At 37.8% G+C, this 23,972-nt stretch overlaps 1 protein-coding gene across 4 annotated transcripts in view; it reads left to right on the forward strand.

Moving 5' to 3' along the window:
* Positions 1–6,313: 6,313 nt before the first annotated feature.
* The window catches only part of prex2 (phosphatidylinositol-3,4,5-trisphosphate-dependent Rac exchange factor 2), a 97,743-nt gene continuing 80,084 nt past the window's right edge, over positions 6,314–23,972 (forward strand). For 3 of the 4 annotated variants that reach the window (XM_079488251.1, XM_079488249.1, XM_079488250.1), the window contains exons 1-3: positions 6,410–6,696; positions 22,673–22,744; positions 23,611–23,733. In XM_079488251.1, the coding sequence (XP_079344377.1) occupies positions 6,559–6,696; positions 22,673–22,744; positions 23,611–23,733 (333 nt within the window). In that variant the 5' untranslated portion in view covers positions 6,410–6,558. Of the gene's footprint in view, positions 6,697–22,672; positions 22,745–23,610; positions 23,734–23,972 lie in introns of all 4 variants that reach the window. The other variant, XM_079488248.1, reaches the window with a different exon arrangement.

Below are 23,972 nucleotides of genomic sequence, written 5' to 3' on the forward strand. Positions count from 1 at the left end.
AGAATTACATTTCTGACCGGTGGTTAAGTTTCGCACTCAAGATAAACAGTCCTAAAGTGTTTCGGAGGAATATGGAACATATAGTAACATATTCATGACTGGGTTTCCAACCATAGCGGATCGTGTTCAGAGTTTGTGGGGGACCAGAAGGGTTAAAGCAAATACAGAGGGTGGATTTGCACGGGAGACTGAAGCTGACTTGTTGAGGATTCACATTACAGGGATGCTGTAGGAGGCGTGCTGAATCGCTCTTATAGCTTTGTGGTAGTAAAACACAGCCTAAGTACACAACTCCTTGAAGCCGGGGGGTTTGGAAGTAATACTTCATTTTTAACGACCACTCGCACGACCAATAAAACATCAGCGCTGCCAGCAACCTCTAATGTACCCGCTCAGAGTTTAAGTAGCACTAGAGCTCTCGAGTTTTAGACTGAAGAATAAATGGGACGGATCTTGGTCATTTTTAGTCCATGGATTCTCTGGGAATAAACACATTATCTTGGTGTTCTTTTGCACTATTTGAGCTAAGGAAACTATCAGAGTCTGACCAAACAGAACATTAAAATCTCACCTCTTCGCTCCTCACACATGTTCCACAGACTTTCACGCGATGAGACCTTAAATCTTTTCATACTTTTATTACCTGCCATACATATCGGTCACAGTAAAAGTGTGAAGTCATTATGCATTAGAAACCAGCATGTAAAGCCCTGGTGCTAAAGGGGATAAAAGTTCACCCCTCGGAAGATGTGAAAGCCATGGGAAAGAATCAAACGAAAGCACATATTTGTCTTCTTCAGACAGCCACAATGACATCATAGCTGTGAAGAACAGAGATGTCATCCTTGGTCGCTGATTTATGGGAGATGTGTCTTTGTTCTAGGGCTGCACATTTCTTACCCAAGATCTGCATCCCATAAATCTTGAGGTTGGTTTGAGAAGAGAATGGATCAGACTTATAACTCTGGAGCAGTGAACCAAAACAAAATTACCTGTGAGAGGACAGACAATTTAGTTCCTAGAGGACTCTTGCGCCCACTCCTCTGGCTAGTCTCCCATGTAGCAGAGACAGATCTTCTGTTATTATCTGAACATCAGAAGATGTAACCCTGTTGGCCCAAAATAGAGTTCAAGAAACCTATACTTCAGACACCATATCCCGCACTTCCAATCAAATGTGACATTTAGTAAAAATTCACCAACAAGACCCCACCATTATATTCATGGAGTTATTGTATTTCCGGAATTCTGAGGAGTTTTATCATTTGTCTTTTTTTTTGTGTAAGGGTTTTTAAAAACGTTGTGGTATCACTTTTTATAGTAATTGGACATAATTTTCATCTGGTAGACGTTAAAAGGAGTGAAAACATCTAGGGATGAAACGAATATAGAAATTTCCGGAATCGAATTTCCTTTTATAACAAAACATGTTTTGTCACGGTTTTAGAATTTCAAATTCAAGACAGGGAACTTCTTGCAGATTCTTGCAGAAAGTAACAGGTACAACAGGACAACAGAACTAATGGAAAAAATTTTCATCTGCCAAACTTTAGTTTCATTCACTGTTATCTTAATTATGTTTTTATTATACTTTAATATTTATGTATTTTGTCATAAATTATTCCTCGAAGCATGTCATAATGCATCAAGAGTAAGACACAGAAAATCCTATTTACACAACATATTTATTAAAGAAACTGCATTAGTCTGCTGGGGCTTCGTGTGTTTTCAACACAAACTTTCTACTGTTGCTTTTGGCTTTCTAAAGAATCCATATTGGTGCATGAAAATATTCACAGAGTGTGTGAACGAGAGATCAAATGTGGGATTGGGAAGTGGGAACTATAGTTAACATATGTTATTTAATCTCAGACACCTGTACTGGGAGCTGATGATCCTGAGCTTTATAAAGACAACTGCCTACAGCTAACCAAGAGAATATACCATTTTAAAATGAATAGTTGTTTTATATTTATTTATTCAGACCAAAATGAATAGTCAAGAACAAGTCAAGAACAGTCGTCTTCTGCAACCTTTTGAGCAATGCAATAGCCTTAACCCAATCCCTAAACCTTACATTTCAAGCACAAACATACGTATTTTATTTATTTAAATGTTTTTCGGTATCATTGCCTATATTTGTTAAGACGCAAATCGTCCTTCAAAAGTATAGCTACATGTGTACTGACAGGCTTACGGAATGGTGCTTGCAAATTCAATAAAATCTGTAAGGTTTTCTCATTCCCGTCTCTCTCCCTCAATTTCCCAGAAGAAACAAATCTGCCATCTGCTGGTCAACAATATGACTACAGTGAGTAATCATTTGTGTTGTTAAGACACATTATATACTAAAAAATGGATGCTATTCATTTTAATTTGCCTTTTCACACTGTCACCCTTTAACTGTTTCCAATTTTAGAGATGCAAAGTGCCGACAGTAGTCAGGACGCACATGGAGCATAAATATGATATAAGCAAGTCTACACCAGACTGGTGAAACTATAGACATATGTTAGCATGTTGGCCTGTACAGATATGTTGTCACCTTTTCTGTAATCGAGAATGTTGGAACTGTGTTGGCTGCTGGGTCACCAGTCCGCCTATGATATGTGCGTCATGAACTGAAGCCAGTTGTGTTTACAGCGCATGTAAACATATGCGTTTAACACTAGAGGGCAGTGTCTGAATACAACAAAGAAGCACTGCTTTTGCCAGGTCACGTTTTACACCACATTCTCAACATTTTAAGTCGGGGTGGTTCATACCTCTCTTAGACGTCTTCAGAGGATGCTCGAATATTGAATATTTGGCTCTGCTCATTGAATTTTACTGAGCTACTTTAATTTGTCAGACACTGAACAGGCCAAACACTGTCTGCAGAGATGAGTGTGCAGACTGAAAGAGTCACATTTCAGATCTTTGATATTTTTTGGAAGTCAGATATCATCCTTAATGCAAGGATGCAAAGGGCCCTCTCAGAACAAATTGTAGCCTATATTTTGTTTTGCCAATTTAGTTTTATGTACATTATTAGTTTACATACACAACATTGTATTGTGTACAGATTATTTTTTTTCTTTGTTTCTCACACTATTGCTATTTTAGGAAGATGTAACTTTCTCTCTAATCGCTTTGGGTTGAAGTTGGGTGACCACACGTCAAACTAATTCTGACAGGTAGCTTTATAGGTAGTTTTCAAAATCTAAGCTTTTTTAATGTCATTACTGTGTTTAAACGATTATGTTACTGCAAGCAAACACATCAATCTAATTTTAAGTCATTTGCAATATCTGAGGTTCTTGGAAATATGGAATGTATTTAAGTGTCTTGTAACTGCAAACAGTAAGGCATACCTTCAAGTCAGAGTCAAGAACTGCAAGAGTGCAGGTGAATTCAGATGTCACTTTATTAAAGAAGAATTGGATAAATTATTAATATTTTTGCGTGTGGATGACAGTGTGTTTGTAAAATTAGTACAGCTGTGAAAACAGATCCAAGTTGAGAAATGCCACAATTGCACAAAAACATTTCACATTGAGCTTAAATGTTTACATACAAAACACATACAGTACCAAACTTTTGATGAAACTGAGATCTTTCTTTCTTTCTTTCTTTCTTTCTCTCTTTCTTTCTGCATAATCACAGTTCATCACAACTCGCATAACTGTTAGCGTCATTCACAAAAACATTTCACATTGAGCTTAAATGTTTACATACAAAACACATACAGTACCAAACCTTTGATGAAATTCTTTCTTTCTTTCTTTCTTTCTTTCTTTCTTTCTTTCTTTCTTTCTTTCTTTCTTTCTTTCTTTCTTTCTTTCTTTCTTTCTTTCTTTCTTTCTTTCTTTCTTTCTTTCTTTCTTTCTTTCTTTCTTTCTTTCTTTCTCTCTTTCTTTCTGCATAATCACAGTTCATCACAACTCGCATAACTGTTAGCGTCATTCACAAAAACATTTCACATTGAGCTTAAATGTTTACATACAAAACACATACAGTACCAAACCTTTGATGAAATTCTTTCTTTCTTTCTCTCTCTCTTTCTTTCTGCATAATCACAGTTCATCACAACTCGCATAACTGTTAGCGTCATTCACAAAAACATTTCACATTGAGCTTAAATGTTTACATACAAAACACATACAGTACCAAACCTTTGATGAAATTCTTTCTTTCTTTCTTTCTTTCTTTCTCTCTCTCTTTCTTTCTGCATAATCACAGTTCATCACAACTCGCATAACTGTTAGCGTCATTCACAAAAACATTTCACATTGAGCTTAAATGTTTACATACAAAACACATACAGTACCAAACCTTTGATGAAATTCTTTCTTTCTTTCTTTCTTTCTTTCTTTCTTTCTTTCTTTCTTTCTTTCTTTCTTTCTTTCTTTCTCTCTCTCTCTCTTTCTTTCTCTCTTTCTTTCTGCATAATCACAGTTCATCACAACTCGCATAACTGTTAGCGTCATTCACAAAAACATTTCACATTGAGCTTAAATGTTTACATACAAAACACATACAGTACCAAACCTTTGATGAAATTCTTTCTTTCTTTCTTTCTTTCTTTCTTTCTTTCTTTCTTTCTTTCTTTCTTTCTTTCTTTCTTTCTTTCTTTCTTTCTTTCTTTCTTTCTTTCTTTCTTTCTTTCTTTCTTTCTTTCTTTCTTTCTTTCTGCATAATCACAGATCATCACATAACTCGCATAACTGTTAGCGTCATTCAGCTTTTCTTTCTTTCTTTCTTTCTTTCTTTCTTTCTTTCTTTCTTTCTTTCTTTCTTTCTTTCTTTCTTTCTCTCTTTCTTTCTGCATAATCACAGTTCATCACAACTCGCATAACTGTTAGCGTCATTCACAAAAACATTTCACATTGAGCTTAAATGTTTACATACAAAACACATACAGTACCAAACCTTTGATGAAATTCTTTCTTTCTTTCTTTCTTTCTTTCTCTCTCTCTTTCTTTCTGCATAATCACAGTTCATCACAACTCGCATAACTGTTAGCGTCATTCACAAAAACATTTCACATTGAGCTTAAATGTTTACATACAAAACACATACAGTACCAAACCTTTGATGAAATTCTTTCTTTCTTTCTTTCTTTCTTTCTTTCTTTCTTTCTTTCTTTCTTTCTTTCTTTCTTTCTCTCTCTCTCTCTTTCTTTCTCTCTTTCTTTCTGCATAATCACAGTTCATCACAACTCGCATAACTGTTAGCGTCATTCACAAAAACATTTCACATTGAGCTTAAATGTTTACATACAAAACACATACAGTACCAAACCTTTGATGAAATTCTTTCTTTCTTTCTTTCTTTCTTTCTCTCTCTCTTTCTTTCTGCATAATCACAGTTCATCACAACTCGCATAACTGTTAGCGTCATTCACAAAAACATTTCACATTGAGCTTAAATGTTTACATACAAAACACATACAGTACCAAACCTTTGATGAAATTCTTTCTTTCTTTCTTTCTTTCTTTCTCTCTCTCTTTCTTTCTGCATAATCACAGTTCATCACAACTCGCATAACTGTTAGCGTCATTCACAAAAACATTTCACATTGAGCTTAAATGTTTACATACAAAACACATACAGTACCAAACCTTTGATGAAATTCTTTCTTTCTTTCTTTCTTTCTTTCTTTCTTTCTTTCTTTCTTTCTTTCTTTCTTTCTTTCTTTCTTTCTTTCTTTCTGCATAATCACAGATCATCACATAACTCGCATAACTGTTAGCGTCATTCAGCTTTTCTTTCTTTCTTTCTTTCTTTCTTTCTTTCTTTCTTTCTTTCTTTCTTTCTTTCTTTCTTTCTTTCTTTCTTTCTTTCTTTCTTTCTTTCTTTCTTTCTTTCTTTCTTTCTTTCTTTCTTTCTTTCTTTCTTTCTTTCTTTCTTTCTTTCTTTCTTTCTGCATAATCACAGATCATCACATAACTCGCATAACTGTTAGCGTCATTCAGCTTTTCTTTCTTTCTTTCTTTCTTTCTTTCTTTCTTTCTTTCTTTCTTTCTTTCTTTCTTTCTTTCTTTCTTTCTTTCTTTCTTTCTTTCTTTCTTTCTTTCTTTCTTTCTTTCTTTCTTTCTTTCTTTCTTTCTTTCTTTCTGCATAATCACAGATCATCACATAACTCGCATAACTGTTAGCGTCATTCAGCTTTTTAAAGAAATGTAACAACTATTGGAGTCTGGGAAAGTCTTGCATCGTAAGTACCCCCAATGTCATTCAACGTTTCCCCACTGTGCTGGCACGAATTCCCAGCCATTTATTTCCTGTCCTTCCCTTGCTAGCGGGAGGCTGGATTTAGGATGAAGGTCTTGAGAGTCACATGGACCAAAGTTTTTGATTGATGTTCAGAAAGCAGCACTCCACGTTTTTCGGGCGTACAGAGCTGAGTGCTGAACTGTGTTGCTTTGTTACATTTGTTAGATTGTTTGTGATCTGCGTTTGTCCGCTCTGGTGAATTTACCCGATGCCGTTCATCATGTTTCAACCCTGTAAGCGTCAGTTCATTTAAAATTCAGTTTTTACAACTTTTGAAGACTTTGAGAGAAGAGCACAAACATGACTGAAGAAAGCAAAGCCGAACATAGATCCGAAAGCGGGAAAGATTTAGAGAAACAGCTTCGTTTGAGAGTTTGCGTTTTGAATGAACTTCTGAAGACCGAACGGGATTATGTTGGGACGCTGGAGTTTCTTTCGGTAAGTGCAACGTGGATGATTCTTGATTTGTATTTGATTTGATATTTAGTTTGGGGAATAGTGCTTAAACCGCATCTCTCGAGGCTCCTACTGTATGAAACGATGCTTTCTTTAGTAAACGCGCGTACCCGATTACAGCAGCATCGCCGTGAACACAGAGCGCGGACCTTTCCTGAGCTGCTGGTTCAAGCAGTCAACTAAAACCACGCAAACTTGCAATGTAGATACATTTGTTTATTATAAACAAATCTTGCACTAGAATAAGTCAAGGCTCGTTAGAATGCACGACAGCAGCAAAAAGAGGTCTTGTGGCGAACCTCAAAACCCGGTCTCGTGCTGTGCCTGTCAATCTCATCGCGATGGTTTGTAGATCTACCCAGTAAGAATATGATATTACCTTGTAATTTGCTATTTTGTTGGCCCATTTACCACACGTCAATCTATTATGTTATCTTTAAAATCATTTCTGACTTTTAATGATTATGTAACCTCAGGCAAACACGTCAATCTCATTTTAAGTTATTTGCAATGGGGTTCTGTGCAATAAAGAAGGCATTTAAAGGTCTCGTAACTGCAAACAGAAGCAATGTAAGGTCAAGAACTGCATGAGTGCAGGAGAATTCAGGGGCAAACTTTGGCCCTGTACACACGTAATGTCTTTTCACTCTGTACTGGAATAATACTGCAAGAACAGGAAGAAAACTGTGTTTTTGATGCAGCTATACGTTCGTCATAAAATGAGTTGCTTATCATTTTAAAAGGGCCCAAGCTTTGGGAATTGAAATATCACGGATTATCATTTTCAGTAGAACAATGCAGATGGAGACCTCTGTGTTTTGAGATACTATATAAGACAGAGAGATGTAGAAGACAGTTCAGATCACCATGATGTTGTAATGATGATCCCTGCTTTACGTACATTCACATGACCGCATTCCATTCTTGAAGACTATCACGTGTGGTACCCACACTTCACTTTAAATTGAAAAAAGATGAAATATGACATCCACTTAAAGCAATTCTGTTGAGAGTGTTGGCACTGTCTGAGATACACTCCAGAACAATTGAGCATGACTTTTATGTACCAGACGTGCAGTGGTTGCCTCTCATTCAGTGATGGGGCATTTGTTTTATCATAGCCAGTATCTGTGTTTCTTTACAATCTTAAATAGGTGAAACATGCTTGTTATTGTAATCTTTATTAACGGCCGTTTGCAGTCCATTGAGCGAACTATATGAACCCACTTCAATAGGAACTATCATCCACAGCCTTCCAAAGCATCCATTGCTGGAGATCTATGTGACGGATCGCTTTCAGCTGATCATATTCACCAGAGAGAACCAAGGTTTCAGCCTTTGGGCTAAAGGAAACCTGTGCAGAAATTAATTACGATAACAGTTCATGAGAAAGGACAATGGCTGTCGGGAGGGGGTGTTTCATCGTTTGCAGGGCAGAGAGGATCGGTGCCATGCTGAGCAGACTGCATTTAGTCTTTGTGAGAATTAGGGGGTCAGTTCCAGACAGTATGGCTCCCCACTGGAACTGACCTGGTGGTATTGCCAGGAGGGGGGCGGCGACGTGAGAGCCCGGGCTTTCTTCCCTCTGTTGTAAACTACATTTCCTGGTGAAGTTGTTTTGTTTGAATCACGAGAAGGGTAGGCTAGTTTCAATCAAGTTCGCCCACCGTAGCCTTCAAGGCTAATTTGTTCTTGGATAAAAATGTGTTCCCCGCATGAGGTTTAGAGAAAATGTTTAGTGGGAAATACGAGCCGCACAGACTGACATTTATTTGGCATGCCACACAATTCTGTCTGGCCATCAGATGAGCCAAGAACGGTGTCTGGCTATTCTCATGAGACGGAGGAAGTCTCTTGAAAGATCTCTTCTGAGATATCACTAGAATGGCTTATGTAACAGCTCAATACACATCTGATAGTGGAGTTTTCAGATAGTCATGTTTATATTTGTTAGCTGGAGGCTAAGGATGATAATCCCCACAAGAAGTGCTTCACTAAGAGATATTGATTTAAAGATGCTTACATTTCCACTCATTTGTATTTTTTTGGATCGTTTGTAACAGTGTCTATTGGACGTTTAAGTTGCATGTGGTATGCGTTTGTTGAAAAATGACTAACAAATCATAAGCATGAGTACTTGTTGGAGGAAACGGATGAGAGAGTACAACACTTTCATGTCCTACTTTAGTAGAAAAACAGAGGCATGTCACCGCATAATGTGTTCTCTCCAGTCTCAGCTCTGAATTAAGTGGTCCCTATGCAGTATTTCCCTTTTGCAACACCCTGCAGGATTAGAAGATTTGACCACCCAATGTACATTTTTTTAACCTTAATAAGGAAACTTTCAGAAGAAGATGCACCACATAAGTAAATTGAAATGTATTTTGCTTTTTGCGGTAAACAAATCTTTTAAATGGGTCCGTATATGTTTCTTGGTCCGCAAAGAAATTTGTGGTGCAGTTTTCTAAATAAGACTAGACAATGTAAGATTTTCTGCTGTTTAACTCCAAAAGAGTTAAACCAAGAACACCACAATAAAGCCTATAGTGGCATGAATTCTTATAGTTCACCCAAACATTTTTTGAAAATCACTTTTCAACTCTAATCTGTATGACTTTTTTAAGCAGAATACAAAAGTGGTTGCAAGTATGGACTTGCATTGATTTTGTGAAATGGTAACACCATTTCTTGGATACCACCATTTTTCAGAATATCTTCTTTTGTGTATTGCAGAACACAGATTGTCTAGGAAAGCTCTTCTCTCATTTTCTGGAAGTATACTAAAATACTCTGTGGTTCACTATTTATTTACAGTTATACTGAGGCCTGTTGATTTGTAGTTGTCACAGGACCAGTGCTGAAACGTAGGCTCATATCCTTTCTCAGTCAGGCGGTGAACCCTGTAACCTCTTTCCTCAGGGTCACAGCTCTCCGTCCTCAGCCTCTTCCTCTTGATGTCCTGTTTTATCCATCTGTTGCTTGCTGTGATATAGTGGGGCTTGGTCAGTCACCTCCTCTACACACATTCCTAACTGGCAAAAACTCATTAAACATATTTAGTGAAAAAGGATTTCAAATGGAATGAAGGCAAATACTTGGTACCTGCAGTTATAAAGTGGACGGAAATGCAATGTAATGCAATATAATATACTATGTCTTCAGATGCAAACAGACCTTACATAATGAAGCGTTATGTTTTTATTACTATTTAATTCAGCATTAATTCACCATGTTTTTCTACAGTAGCCCTAAACACACAAACTCTACAGTGCGCGTTTCGTAAATACGTTATCTCCTTCGGCAAAGAAGCGAAAACGCAATGACATCATTGTCCTCTGAGAGCCATCGTAGTTCTTTGAAAGGGGGCCCGATGGTTACAGTTCGCAACCTCACCGCTAGATGCCACTAAAATCTCCAAATTGCTAAATGTATGTTTTTTATCTATGTGCACAAAAAGAAAAAGCATAACAAGGGAATAATTGAAATGCAAACATGTTCGTCTCAGCTGCCAGACTCACCTTTGCCCTTTGTCAGCCGATCAGAAGCTAGCACCTCTTTCTCACTTCAACTCCGTTTGTCTCCCGCCAATTTTTCTACAGCCTTCTCCTCCCGCATATGTTCCATCCATTATGTCCCAACACTTTGTTTACCCAAAGTTGTATTATTCCCCATTTCATGGAACATCATTTAGATTTCAATCTTTCTAATGCATTTGGGTTGCTTTTTCCACTGTGGAGTCAAATGAGTTCTCATGAACCACACACGGACGTTATAGCAAGCTGAGACCTTATTTTATCTTATCTCGAACCCTTTTAAACCAGTAGGCTTAACTAGCTCCCTAAGGCTTAGGGCAGAGCACTTCATTTTGCGTGCACTGCAGGAGAGCAAAAAGTGTCAGCCGTCTTTCTGCTCTTGTGACAGTCCAATTCATGCGGGAGAACAGAGGCTTTTTGTACCCCGGGAATTTCGAGGTGCGATGAGTCGGAATACACAACGGTGGTGGGGAGGTATTCTGACCTTCCTGCTGTCAGGGTCTCGCGGTGGTTTGCTGCTTACAATGATGAAGCTGGAAACGTGCAATCGTACGTGAAAGCTCTCCATCAGTGAGCTGTAATTAAATCCCAGAAACTCGAAAAAAAAAAGATTTGCTTTACGCCACTTGGATTGTCTGTCATTCTCCAAAAGTGTGTTTTATGCTATTAACTTCTTTCTAGGGAGCAACTGATTTAGTGGTTCTCTAGGTACCCCTTGGACACGGTGCAAAATAAATATATAGTGGTCTTTACCACATGCATGATATACGGTACCACAGTGAACCTCATGAAGTTGTTTTACACTTGCAGTGATCTGTGTCGTATTGCCTTGTGCAGTCTTGTGTGTCGTGTTTGTGAGGGCGCAGTGGGCTGCAAGGGGCTCTGGCCAGTGAGTTCCTTCAGCTTTTGTGTCAGCTTGAGCAGGATTTCCTTCCTTCCTGACCCTCCTCTCCGTTTACATTGTGCTCGGCTTCCTCTGCTGGCTGCAGAGGCACACGAGCCGCTCCACACGGCCACACTCAATGCCAGGGCATCTGTCTCAGATCACTGCTTTGCAGGACAGCATCTGAATAAGAAATCTGACAGTCCCATTAGCATTCAAGTTAGGTGGCCGGTTGCATTTTGGGAATTTTGGAATCCAACATGTATTGTCATATTTTGCTTTGGGAGGTTATATTTATAAATGAATATTTTTACATTCTACAGAAGTGGAATTGTTTGGTCTTTCGAAGCATGAATGGGCCATTTATATCTGTTTGCAGAATGTGCATGCTATGAGAAATTGGTATCTACATCACCATGTTGCAGTTTATTCACTAAATGGCAAGTTGCCCATAAGCATTTTTATCTTTAAAGTCAACATAAAACTAAACTTACCCTATTGACTTTCTTAAAACACCATTGTAAACAACGAATCAGTGTAGGTGTACTTTACTTTTTTTAAGCTGTGATAACTTGCTACATCTCTGAAACCACCTAACATTACCAAAGCCTTTAATTTAAAGGTCCAGTGTATGAAATTTTGCGACTTCTAGCAGTAAGTTGCGAAATGCAACCAACAGCTCACTTTCGTAGCACTACGGTGGCTTACAAAGGACGAAGATGTTGTCATGTTAATGCTTCTTTGCCGAAGGAGAGAACGTATTTACGAAATGCTCTCTGTAGTTTGTCCACTTAGGGCTACTGTAGAAACAACATGGCGAATTCCGTGTGAGGGGACCCGTGGTGTAGGTAGATAGAAATAGCTTATTTTAACACTTCATTATGTAATGTCTTAATACACTTCTGAGGACATATGTATAGGTATTACATTGCATTTCTGTCAATAGATCCTCCAATCAATTACACACTTGACCTTTAACTTCTCTCCTCTGACCACTTGTTTTATAGAGACCTTTCCTTATAGACAAGACGTCCCTTTCTGTTTTCAATATCGTCTTTTATTCAAAAAGAAGGGAGTGGGTTGCAAATGTCATTTCATATTAACTGTAAAAGTTTGAGAAAGAAACACAAGAAAACAAGCTTTTTCTTTACTTCTGTACTATGTGTTTATTGTATCTCAAGGAATAGTTGTAGAATAAGATATTTACATCGTTGGAGTGACAGTACTGTGTTAATAGCGACAGAACATTATGTTGAATGCTCTGTTTCTTTCTCTCTTCTTGGATTTTCCCAAAGGGGAAATTCAGGGACAAAACAGGAAAATTTAGTTGGCCCTAATAGACAAGGTATAAACCGCTATAAATCAAATCTGTCTTTAAGCTCCTCTGTGATTTGGTTTGTTTGGAGCAACCACCACACACAGTCATTTTGGGAACTTTATTTTTCACATAGTTTACTGTGATACTGTGCCTGAATGTTCACAATGTTTCCTTCTATTATGTTTAAGCTTGAATTGTTTGAGCAGTTTGTTGACTTCAGTGGCCAAGTAATGATCCTGACAGAAAATTGTTATTGTATTTCTATAACACTGTATTGGCAGGTAATACCAACAGCTTGTGGAATTAAAGTAATGTCACAGGTTTTACAATTTGCTATTTAAAGAAGCCTCTTTTCTTGTAGCTTGAAACTTTTCTTGTAGCTCCCTGTCTGCATTCATGATTTGTAACCATCCAGTGATACAGGAAAGAGTCTGTGCCATATTCTGGCAGTGTTTGTATTATGAGCTTTTCAGTTTTATTAGTGAGCAGCCTTAATTCATCCATGATGACAAACCGACTCAGTATCTTCTTTTTCTTTTGAAACTGATGCCAGTTTCGTTTCTCTGTCAATACTGGCTTCTAATGTGAACAAAGACATCAGACCCAGCAGCTGTCACTTTGTTTAGCATAAGGAAAGTTCTGCCACACTGGGTTTGCAGTCACTTGTTGAGAGAAGTTTGCCAAATGCCAGAAGAAAATCAAAACTTGCAGCGTGCCAGGTTTATTGTTAACAGTGTTATAAACTTTGTTGCATTTTGTTTGTAGTTACAAAGTTATCAAACTGTAGGACATTTCAAAGCCTAATAGCTATTTCACATCGAGAATGATAACTATAATGATCACACAAACGGACGATAAGGTTAAATTTAGTCTTACACCGTGTCTACTCCGGACGCGACCAGCGTTCCCACATTTGGTTATTAAGAAACAGAAACAGAAACATAATTATCGTAAGACCTCCGCAAAGAATCAATAACTGTTAAGTAGTTTTAATTTAATACAATTAATAATAAATAACATATAGAATAAAATATTATTAATATTAATTTATTACAAATATGTTTATATTATAACCAAAAACAGCTTCTGGCCATGTGAGTGCGTCCGATGAATAACTGTAATAAACTATAATCTCTTTTATGTGTTTGTTTTTCGTTGTCATTGTATGGTAATGCTCGAATTCCTGACCAGACAGAATACATTAGAGCTTCTACCCCAGACAACAGATCGTTTCTAAGATATGTAAATTCATTTCCAGACAGAATATCTTGGAGCTTGTTTGGTAGACAACAGACCACAGCATGTCCAGAAATATCAAATAGATACTCAGAGACAAAGTCTGAGCATGTCTAAAACTTTCTCACTTTTCACACATTTAAAATGTCTCAATGCACAAACTTCTAATACTTTGAAATCTCCCCCAGCATAAGAATATTGTCAATTCTTGGCCGGTTCTGTCAGCCCTGATTCTTTCTCTTTGATTTGTTATTCAAATGGCATACAATCACAGGACCAAGCCAGGTGACAGACTGAGCGAGCACTATTTCATCATTCAGGTCAGTTAAGGGCTTGTGCTTGCGAGCAGAACACAGCATGTACGGTCTCGCTCTGCGTTCAGGGACAGTTTTCAATGTTAAACCCCAATTCTTATTCACTGGCAGGCTTCGTGATGGCGTCCAAAATCAAATTCACCTCAAACCTTGTCCTTTGAGGCTCAACAGCGTTCGGCGAGGGGCCGCCGGTGCCATCTTCCACATCTTCTGCGCTCTGCTAACTAGTCCTGGCCTCCAGCAGAGTGACTGGCATGCTGAAGGGGTTAGAGAGGGCCACCTGAACGTACACAAAGATGGCATTGATCCCAGAGCACTTGGAGGGGGCACTTCTGCCCGGCCCTTTTCATTGACATTCAAGCTGTCTTAAGGGATTTCCAAAAAGAAAGACAAAGTTGTTTTCTCTCTTTCCCTTCCACTGACGGCGTTCAGTTGCGGCCAAGTCTAAGCCTAAAGTGTCCAGGATTCCCAATAACACTCGTCCAGTAGAAATCTGCCTGTACACGGTCATTAAACAGACCGGAATGCTAATCAATGGCACAATCATGTGTGCCACACATGCTGACAGAGCTTTATACAAAATTCAGCTTAGTCATCATGTGCTTCATTTAGATGCCGGTGGGTAGTGGGATTCTGAGGCCTTGATGCATAATGATGAGCTTTGCACTTCACATGCAGTCCGATTGAAGAAGCCATTATGTATAGAATAATAGATGTGTGGCAGCGGTTTGGGACGTTGTTACAAAGTACATTTGCTTGATTTTGAGACTGTAGACAGTTACTCAAGGGAGCAGAACAGACATGAACATGGTCCACAGTTCTCAGTGTTTTTTTGTCTATACAAAGAAAGTCAATGGGGCCTGTTCGGTTGTTAACGTTCTTCCAAATACCTTCTTTTGTGTTCTGTAGAAGAAAGTAATAGGGGTTTTGAACAACATGAAGGTGAATACATGATGACAGTTTTCGATTTTGGGTGATCCAAACTTGCTCTTTTATAAACAAGGAGATATTGGTAATTTGGATATTAAATGAGTTTAATGTATTTAAAGAAGGATCTTCAAAAAGGATCAGTAATAATAAACACAGTTAATAAAATTGACAATGGGGCCATTCATATTTCGTGTCTAAACCGTGCGGAAAACGCGAGCCGTGTCGCTTTCTATTGTCCCGCGGTTGAAATATTACCATCTCGATGCAGCGCCTATGCATCTAGAAAAATGTGCACGCAGCAATGTATGCGAGTCGTGACCTATTTGTTCGCGCCTGCCAATTGTCTACATTAAAAAAAACTATCTTGCGCGTGCAAAAGACGCGAAATGTGAATCGCCCCTAAAGATGTTAAAAGATGCAAAAATCGAAGCAGAATTATAGGCCAGATACATTTGAAGAACTTGAAAATTAGAAATGTTTGAATTCATTTTAGAATAATCGTTTTGTTTTTTAGTCAATCTCAACACAGTTTAAGAGACATGTGTTATCTGTTGTGAACGTCTAGGTTATGAAGCTTAGTCATATAACGATTCCAAGCTGCTTTGGTGCTGATGTAGCTGGAGAAACTGGATAACCTGGACTGTTTGGAGATGCTGATGGTCCATTGAAGTCTCTGTTAAGAGAATTGGGAGACGTGCAAACCAACATGTTGACAACCAGCATCCAAAAACACAACATATGATGGTGAACAGCTGTGCACTGCAGTTTCGGGATGGAGGAGTGACCGTTGGAGGTCATATAATAAAGGTGTTTTTATTTTTCTGTCTAAATATAAATTTTGCTCAGCGACAGGTGGGCGTTTGTGGAGGAAAACAAATATTGAGAAAAGGTCTTCGCTTTGTTAATAATAACAAAGTTCAATCAGGCATAGGTTTTTAGACTGTCCCAACAAGCATGTTAGCCATAAAGACATGTATTTATAGTATTTATAGCACTTCCTGTAGATGTTTCCCATCGGGGTCTGCTTAGGCTCAAATGGATCCTGATGGTGTTATTAGACACCATAAACCACAGGCTTGTTTCATCCGCCTCTTTGTATCCACTGTTCTTCATCTGTCGTCTCTCTCATGCTGTCTTTCTCAAGCATCATAGACTTCTCTCGAGTCGCTCACAGTGGTACAAATGCTTTGTTGATGTTGTGCAGAAATAGGCTTTGGTAAATCACGGCTTTCCCTCCACAGGAAGAAAAGCACAAGACGTTTCCTCAGACGCCCCAATGTGGGCATGTGATTGAGAAGGCCAACCTCACACTTTAGTCTTCATTGTCTGCACTCTGCAGTAGTTGCTATTCCCTAGACTTTCTAGAAAATGTGACTGGTCCTTTCTGTGGGTGGGTAGTGGGATGCAAAATATGGGGACAGAAAACGTAGACACGACCTATCAATGCATTCAGACTGAATGTAATGATTGGGCAAATGTAATTTTGGTCTCCTCCTTTCACAGAGGATATATAATTATAAAAATATAATTGAATACCTCTTTGTTTATTGATGATATCAGAATGTAAAGAGGTTTCCAACCAGTGTGACCAATATTTTTTCTGGACAGGATCACCTACCCTGCCTTTAGGATATATGACAGAGAAATTAGTGAGAGTTCTGGGTCTTTTTTTAATTAGAAATATGAGACACGAGAGACTTTATTTGCTCTCCATTTTTCATCGATGTCTAGAAGAAAACATTGACATAATAAAGAGGTTCTCTGCCAGAAACTAATGAACTTAACATTGCTTATTAACCCTGATGTCCCTGACAATAAAAGTATAGGTGTTGTAGTATAATATTGACACTGAAATATAATAGCAAGAGCAGATTATTATAGCCCTACTGGAAATTACTGGAGTCATTATTAAGGTTGTCTCATCTCGGTTAAGTTCTTCAGTAGTGCTGTTTGTTTTTTGTGAATGAGTTTTTTTAAATAATTTATTTATCCTTTCATTTATTCTCACAACACATTCGCTCAGATGATTCTTTCCTTGTAGATGTGGTCCCGCAACTAGGAATGTTTTCTTTCAAAGACTGAATTAAAGCTTGGCCCAGTTACCACAAAATCAGCCAATCCCATTTAAACAAAGAAGCCATTCACAAAATGTGATTTGATCTTCTTTTGATCAAACATGAAAAGTGTACTTTTATTATTTATTGTATTATTTCTGACGTATTTATAAAGAATTGTGTATTTAAAAAAAGTTACAGATTGCAACTTTAAAGATGCATCACATTTATAAACGACATAATGCACTTTCTATAAACTGTCTATTTTATAACAGTCTGGGTTGGAATGACGTTACGTTACACAACCGTGAGTGATGTACAAAGCCTTGGTCTGTTACAGAGGAAGCATGCAGGACAACAGCATTCCATTTCACTGCCAGTGTTTCATTGTATAACACTAATTTACATCGTGTGTCAGTTTCACCACACGCATGCATATGTGTACACACAAACAAGGGTAAAAAAATCGTAAGCCCAGGCCACCGTGTGGGAGTTAAAGGGGGGCGACATGTTGCCACAGTGAGACTCATTCTGTCCACATTCGCATAAACATATTCAGACCCACACAAACACACACATGCAAATATACGTTTATTGCTGCCTTGAAATAGTAAATAGATGAGGAGGTGGCACTCATGCTATATACTGTACACAATGTACACAAAATACAGTATATATCCTGTTTATTTTTTCCAAATAATTAAATACTTGACTGATGAGGTCATCATTTTAATAGGGTTTTAATGTGCATGAGAAAGCAACCCAGGGCTCAGATTTAACCATCTGTTAGGAACTTTGGCATAAATGGCCATTAATATGTTTTTGTGTAGATATGGATCTCTGGAATAAGTGACAAAGCTTTTCTTATCAGTCTGTTGCAATAGGACAAATAAGCGTAGCAGATTTGGTGTCGGCTGCCGAGACGTTTGTGAGAACCGTGGATGTCATTGTGCAACAGCAATTAGAGGAAATTTGTGGTATGGTTGTGTAAGAAGTGTTTATTTTGTTTCTTTATACCGCTGTTTTATTTTAGACTGATTTGTGTATTCACTGAAATGTATGCACCCTGTTAAGTTATAGAAAACACGCACCGTCTGACTAAACCTGTTGATGTATTTTGATTTATATTGTAATAACTGTATTATGTGACAGTATAGCAGTGTTGTGCCTATAATAATAATTTATAGATTGAAAACGCAACCTAGTGTTTAAAACACCCTACAATAATTTATTATGTATATATTTTCAGTTTGAATGAATTTAAATTGAAAATTTTTGTTATTATTTTTTTTTTTTTGCATTACAAGTACGTTTAATTAATTTATTAGTTAACTATTTAGATTTTTGTTTAGTTTTCATTATCTTCAGTCAATTGTTCCTCAACTAAAACTTGTAAAACTTCCTTCAGTAAATCGGATTATAACAATGTAGATGCTGCTTGCAAATAAACAGCACAGTCTGTATTTTTTGAAGCAATCCATTTAAGACATTTTTGCATGGAGATCTTGTCCTTCAGCACAATTTGGAAAGGTTGGTGAAACTGAACTAACTGAAGTTTTCCTAGCCGTGGTAAAGAAATTAGTGGGTAAATTACTTGGTTTCAAGTGCCCTCGTATTTGTCACCTAACCTCTGTCTAAACAAGGCTGGATTTACTGCCGCAAACTCTAATCTGAGGTTGAAGAAAGCACTGGCCAGCTGAGTTGTGTGTGTGTAATGTGTATATGAGGAAAAGGAGCTGGGGTTTCTTTGACCGGCTGCCAGTACTTGGATGCTTGCGAGGAGTTTTTTGAATGGGACAAGTTGTTTTTTCCTGCAGTCTCCTTGGACCACCTCCACCTTTCCACTCTTAACCTCCTCAGACCCAAGACTCCCAGCCTACTGTAGACAAAACAAAAACTTTAAAAGACCATTGAACATTCCATTGCATTTCCTGATAGAATGTGGCGCCACGGTCATGGTTTGGTTCTCACCAAATGCACACACTTACTAATGTATAGTTTAAACTTGCTTCTCATAAAAAGCCAAATCCTCAAATGTGAAAGTAATTTTTTAATTGTCAGTTTTTAAAAGCTCAAAAATAGGACTGGACTGTATTCCTTTGCCGTTCCACATTTGGGGCTGAGCCCAGGAGCTTAATAACAAAGCCTGCTTTTGTGATTGTGATGAGCTCGGATGTTTCCTGAACATTGCACATCTGGTCCTGGTAAACTGTTTTGAACAGGTTGTGAATGAACATCCTGCTCTGGAGCACCTGTGTTTTATCCTCGTTGATTTATTTCTTGTTTTATGAACTCCATAGAAAGAAAGATTAATGATTCCATTAATGATTAATGATTCATGTAAGTTCATGGTATGATTTGACTAAGACCGCCCAAATGTATACACACGTAAGGTGGGCGTACCAGTCAGTACAATTGCTTTGGAACCTGATATTCCAAATATGGTAAGAGGCTTTACATTTCCGTCACATGCTTGAAGTATGCGACCAATCACTACGCACTGGTTAACTGGCCAATCATAGCACACCTCGCTTTTCAGAGCGATGAGCTTTCTAAAAAATCAGTGCGTTTCAGAGAGGCGGGGCAAATAGGGGATACAAACATGAATGGTATGTGGAAAATGCAGCGTTTTTGAACCTTAAATCAAGATAATATTCGTTTTAGCCATGTAATATGACCCATTTTAAGTAATACAAATAATAATTTAGCAAATCTAAAGATGCTTCTTAAGGTCTAAAATTGTGAAACAGGTTTTTCGTTATGTTGCCCACCCCACCTGAAACTACTTGACGTGGGACAGATTTCCACCCAAAGCACTTTAGAACCACAAGCTTATGTAATCGGACGTTACATGTAGTCCTGCAGTCCTGTCAATCCAGAGCGGTGCTCCGTTCTCAGCCAACTCATTAGATTTTCTAATGAGAGCAGTGTAGTCACGCCGCACGTCTACTGAAAGATAATCACAGTCGCTGATCTGTAATCAAAAGCTGGATTCATCTCTTTCATTAGCCTCTTTCTTTCACCCTTTCCTTTAGAGAGTTTGTAGAAACTGTTCAATTTCTGTTGATGAAATCTATAAGTGGCTTGATCTTCTCGCCCCTATGATCAGCACTTTTACTTTCCATGTGATTATCGAGCTGGTTGAGAGCCTTCTCTCTCTGGATATTTGGCCTGGTGTTGTACGTGGTGGGCCGAGCTCGGCTGCGGGGATCTTGCCCGACCAATTTGCAGTGTGGATGAGCGGTTTACAGCGCAGCAATTTAGGCAGATATGCTAACAGGAAATGCCTTGTTTTCCGTACCTTCATTATAATGTAGTTTAGAGTTTAAGAATTCTTTATATCTTTCAAGTTAAAGAATCTCGTCTTCATATCAAGAATTCTACTGATACAACATAATGTCACGTCTTTTCTAGTAGACCCCTCGTAACCTCATTGAACTTTTAATTCTTTATGGACCTTCACATCTCAGGGTTTCTCAGCAGCGGAATTCATCATTGTTGGGTAAACTTTTATTGCGGTGAATGGGAGACTACCACGAATAGCAAAACTGCTACTTTCAATAAAATAAAAATAGAGAGTCTGATGACGGCAGTCAAACGAGAGAATAATGTATATACCGTGACTTCCATAGGCGCTGTATAAGAAACACTGTCACATTAGCGGTAACAAAGTATAGAGTTATAAACGTACATAATATATTTTTTTATGAAAATTGTTAAAACGTTTTATTTACTCTGCTGGTGACCATTGAACGCGTCATCACAGGCTTGTGAAAATAGTCCATTAACGCATACTAGGTGCTATAGTCATTTTCTGCTATTAGAAGTACATTACATGGCACACTGATGGTATAAGATGCCTGTATTGTTCTATATTCCCTAATACTAAATTACTATATTTTTTCTCTTTTATTTTGATAGTTTTTAATATTTAATTCATACGTTTTGGGTAAATTAATGAATTACCTTAATTGATTCCATTTAAAAATCTTACAAAATAACAGTGACTGAACCTGATTATTTATAGACTGGCTATTTAGGAAATACAAATGAAGATATGGGGAAATCAGGTCTGATAGCATAACAAATACTGGCTAGATATTTTTACCTTTTGAAGTGGGAAAGGAAACTGTGTGGTTGCTACTGTATGTGTACAGCTGAGCTGAGATCTGCCGGTCTGTCAGTGGAGAGAATCACATGGCGTGGGGTGTCTTCTGGTTAGCCAGCACAACTGATGCTGGAACTCCTCCATCCTCTACACTGCTTTAAAAAAGCGAGTTAGCATGAGAAAATAAAATGCTTACATGAGGAAACTGAACGCAGAAAGATATTCGGAAGAATGTTAGCAATTTTCAGTTCTGGGACATCATCCACTACCATAATAGAAAAATAGATTGTATTTGTTTTCAGTTGAAAACAATATTAGATATTTAAAGAGTTTTGGTGCAGTGCTCAATTTGTAAACTCCGAGGTGCCGGAACAAGGGGGCGTTGCAGATCCAGCAAGTTACTGGGGTGGGGAGAAGTAACGAATGTGCCATCTGTGAGGGGTTTTCTATCTAAATGTTTTAATGTTTTGAAAATGCGCATTAGAAAGCCTAAATGGAAACTGATATGCGAGTGCGAGTAAATGATGACAGGATTGTCTTCTTTGGGTGAGCTGTCCCTTTACTATTCCCATTATTAATAGAAAACAAGACAGTGATTTGGCCCAGAGTATTAAAAAACGAGTGTAAAATATTTTTTCAAATAAATTGTTTCCTTGGTAAATGTGACCTGCATCTGGCTTTTGAGTTGAACTCTGAAATGTGAAATGTAAAAAATTACCTGACACCCATTTAACCGAAAAAGCCAGTCAGATATTTAAAACAAGCATTTTAAATGGCTAAAACTGCATGACAGAAGTACTCATGACATATAGATACATTTCTATAACTGAATAAAGGATGTTTTTAAAAAATAATTTTTAGTGACAGTATTTTTTGCTCTGTCACGCTAAATGCTGAAATCAAATAATCATTGCTGATAGTAATGCAGCTTTAATAATGAAAAAAATGAAACCTGTTTTTCAGCCTTGTACTGTTGAACAAACTGTATCTAAATGAGTTTTTCAGATACTGTGTACCACTTTTGTAAACAAATCATCAATAAAACAAAGATAAAATGCATCTCTGAGATGTTTATGATCGAGACATGACAGCTCAGTTATTATTATTTATTATTAAAGTAGAAAATCATGCATGACATGAGCGTGTAATTCAAATTTGATGTAAGCAGATTTGAACTTTTATTGAAGCTTTTCACTTCATTACCATTCTCCATTTCGGGGAGGGATCTTACCGTGCCATGGGAAGTGAAGGGACTTTGGGCACACAGACATTAATCAAATCTTGGTGCCTGACTATTTTATGTTATTTTTGTATCTTGGTATCTTCAGCTTCTTTTCCTTCCTGTTGTTTTTACCTCTGATCCTGTTTTGTCGTAGCTCCAGTATTATGGCATATTTCCATGAAACATTTGTGTGAATTGCACCTATGTGTGTCTGGCTGTGAGATTTCTCCTCCGGTGATTCATTACTCACTCTGCTCTCTCGGACAAGCGGCACAGAACGTCCCATAGGATTAAATTGGTGGTTTTCAAACCAGTCTTTTCTTAATATAATAATTTTTCCCTTTCCTGTGTCTCTAACAGGTACTGCTTCATCGACTGAATCAGTATGCTGTGTCTAAAATCGATAAGAATATCACAGAAGAGATGGTCAAGGTGGGTGTTTCTTTGTTCCTTTAAAGGGGTCATATGGCACGAATACGTTTTTCTGTGTGTTATAAGTTTCCCATGCATGCATTCGACACGTAAAATTACAAAAATTAAAGTGTGGTAACGTAAACGCGAATGCTCACCTAGACCTGCCTGAAACGCCTCGTGTAACCAAACCCCACAAATCTACGTGAGTTCGTAAGTAAGGTCGGTGTATCCGTCAGTACAATTGCTTTGGAACCTGATGTTCCAAATATGGTTAGAGGCGCTACATTTCCTTGACACGATGGCAGTATTCGACCAATCACTATGCACTGGTTAATTGGCCAATCCTAGCACACCTCGCCTCTCAGAACGATGAGCTTTCTAAAAAATCAGTGCGTTTCAGAGAGGCGGGGCAAAGAGGAGATACATACATGCACGGTATCCGGAAAATACAGCGTTTTTTAACCTTAAATCGTGTTCACACAATGCATTACATCTAAAACAAACGATAATATTTGTTTAGGTGTGTCATATTAAGGTTTAAATGTTCTGCGAAACATGGAAGAAGGCAAATCATTCAAGTTTCAAACAACATAAGGAGATGGTTAAAAAGAATGCACAGTATATAGGACTATCCCTTTATGGAAAAGTAGCATGGGTGCAGGAAATGGCTATAAACACAATACATTTTTTAACATAGCTCCCCGTGTTTGACTGTAAACCTACGGCATCCTCAATGCTGTACTTATTGTACTGGAGAGACACATTGATGTAAATAAGCACGGACAAATATATCAAAATACAAATACATACATAGTCAAATTTATTAAATAATTACATTTGTTTTACTATATTATAAATGTATAAATGTTGCGTCTGCCCCACAGGTGCTTTTTTCTAACCTGGAAGAGATCCTGTCTGTGCACAGGGACTTCCTGTCCATGGTCGAGGAGCTTCTGCAGTCTGACCCCAACCCGTATCATGAAGTGGGCCGCTGCTTCCTGCACTTTGTGAGTCTCATTTTCTCTTTTGGTCACTGCGGGTCTTCACTGATCGGTCTTCCATAGTCAGAGTTAAGTTATAGCATACCTTAAAGGGAATAGTTTACTAAAATATGATCAGGCTGTCATTTCAAACATAAAATTTGACAAATATGGGTAGCAACGAGTGACAAATATTGACAAAATGTTCATTTTGTATGATGTTTTAGTTTTTGCCATCTTTTGAAATTGTGTCGGGATTGAGACAG

Source organism: Barbatula barbatula (genome assembly GCF_947034865.1).
Source record: "Barbatula barbatula genome assembly, chromosome: 23".
Classification (NCBI taxonomy): Eukaryota; Metazoa; Chordata; class Actinopteri; order Cypriniformes; family Nemacheilidae; genus Barbatula; species Barbatula barbatula.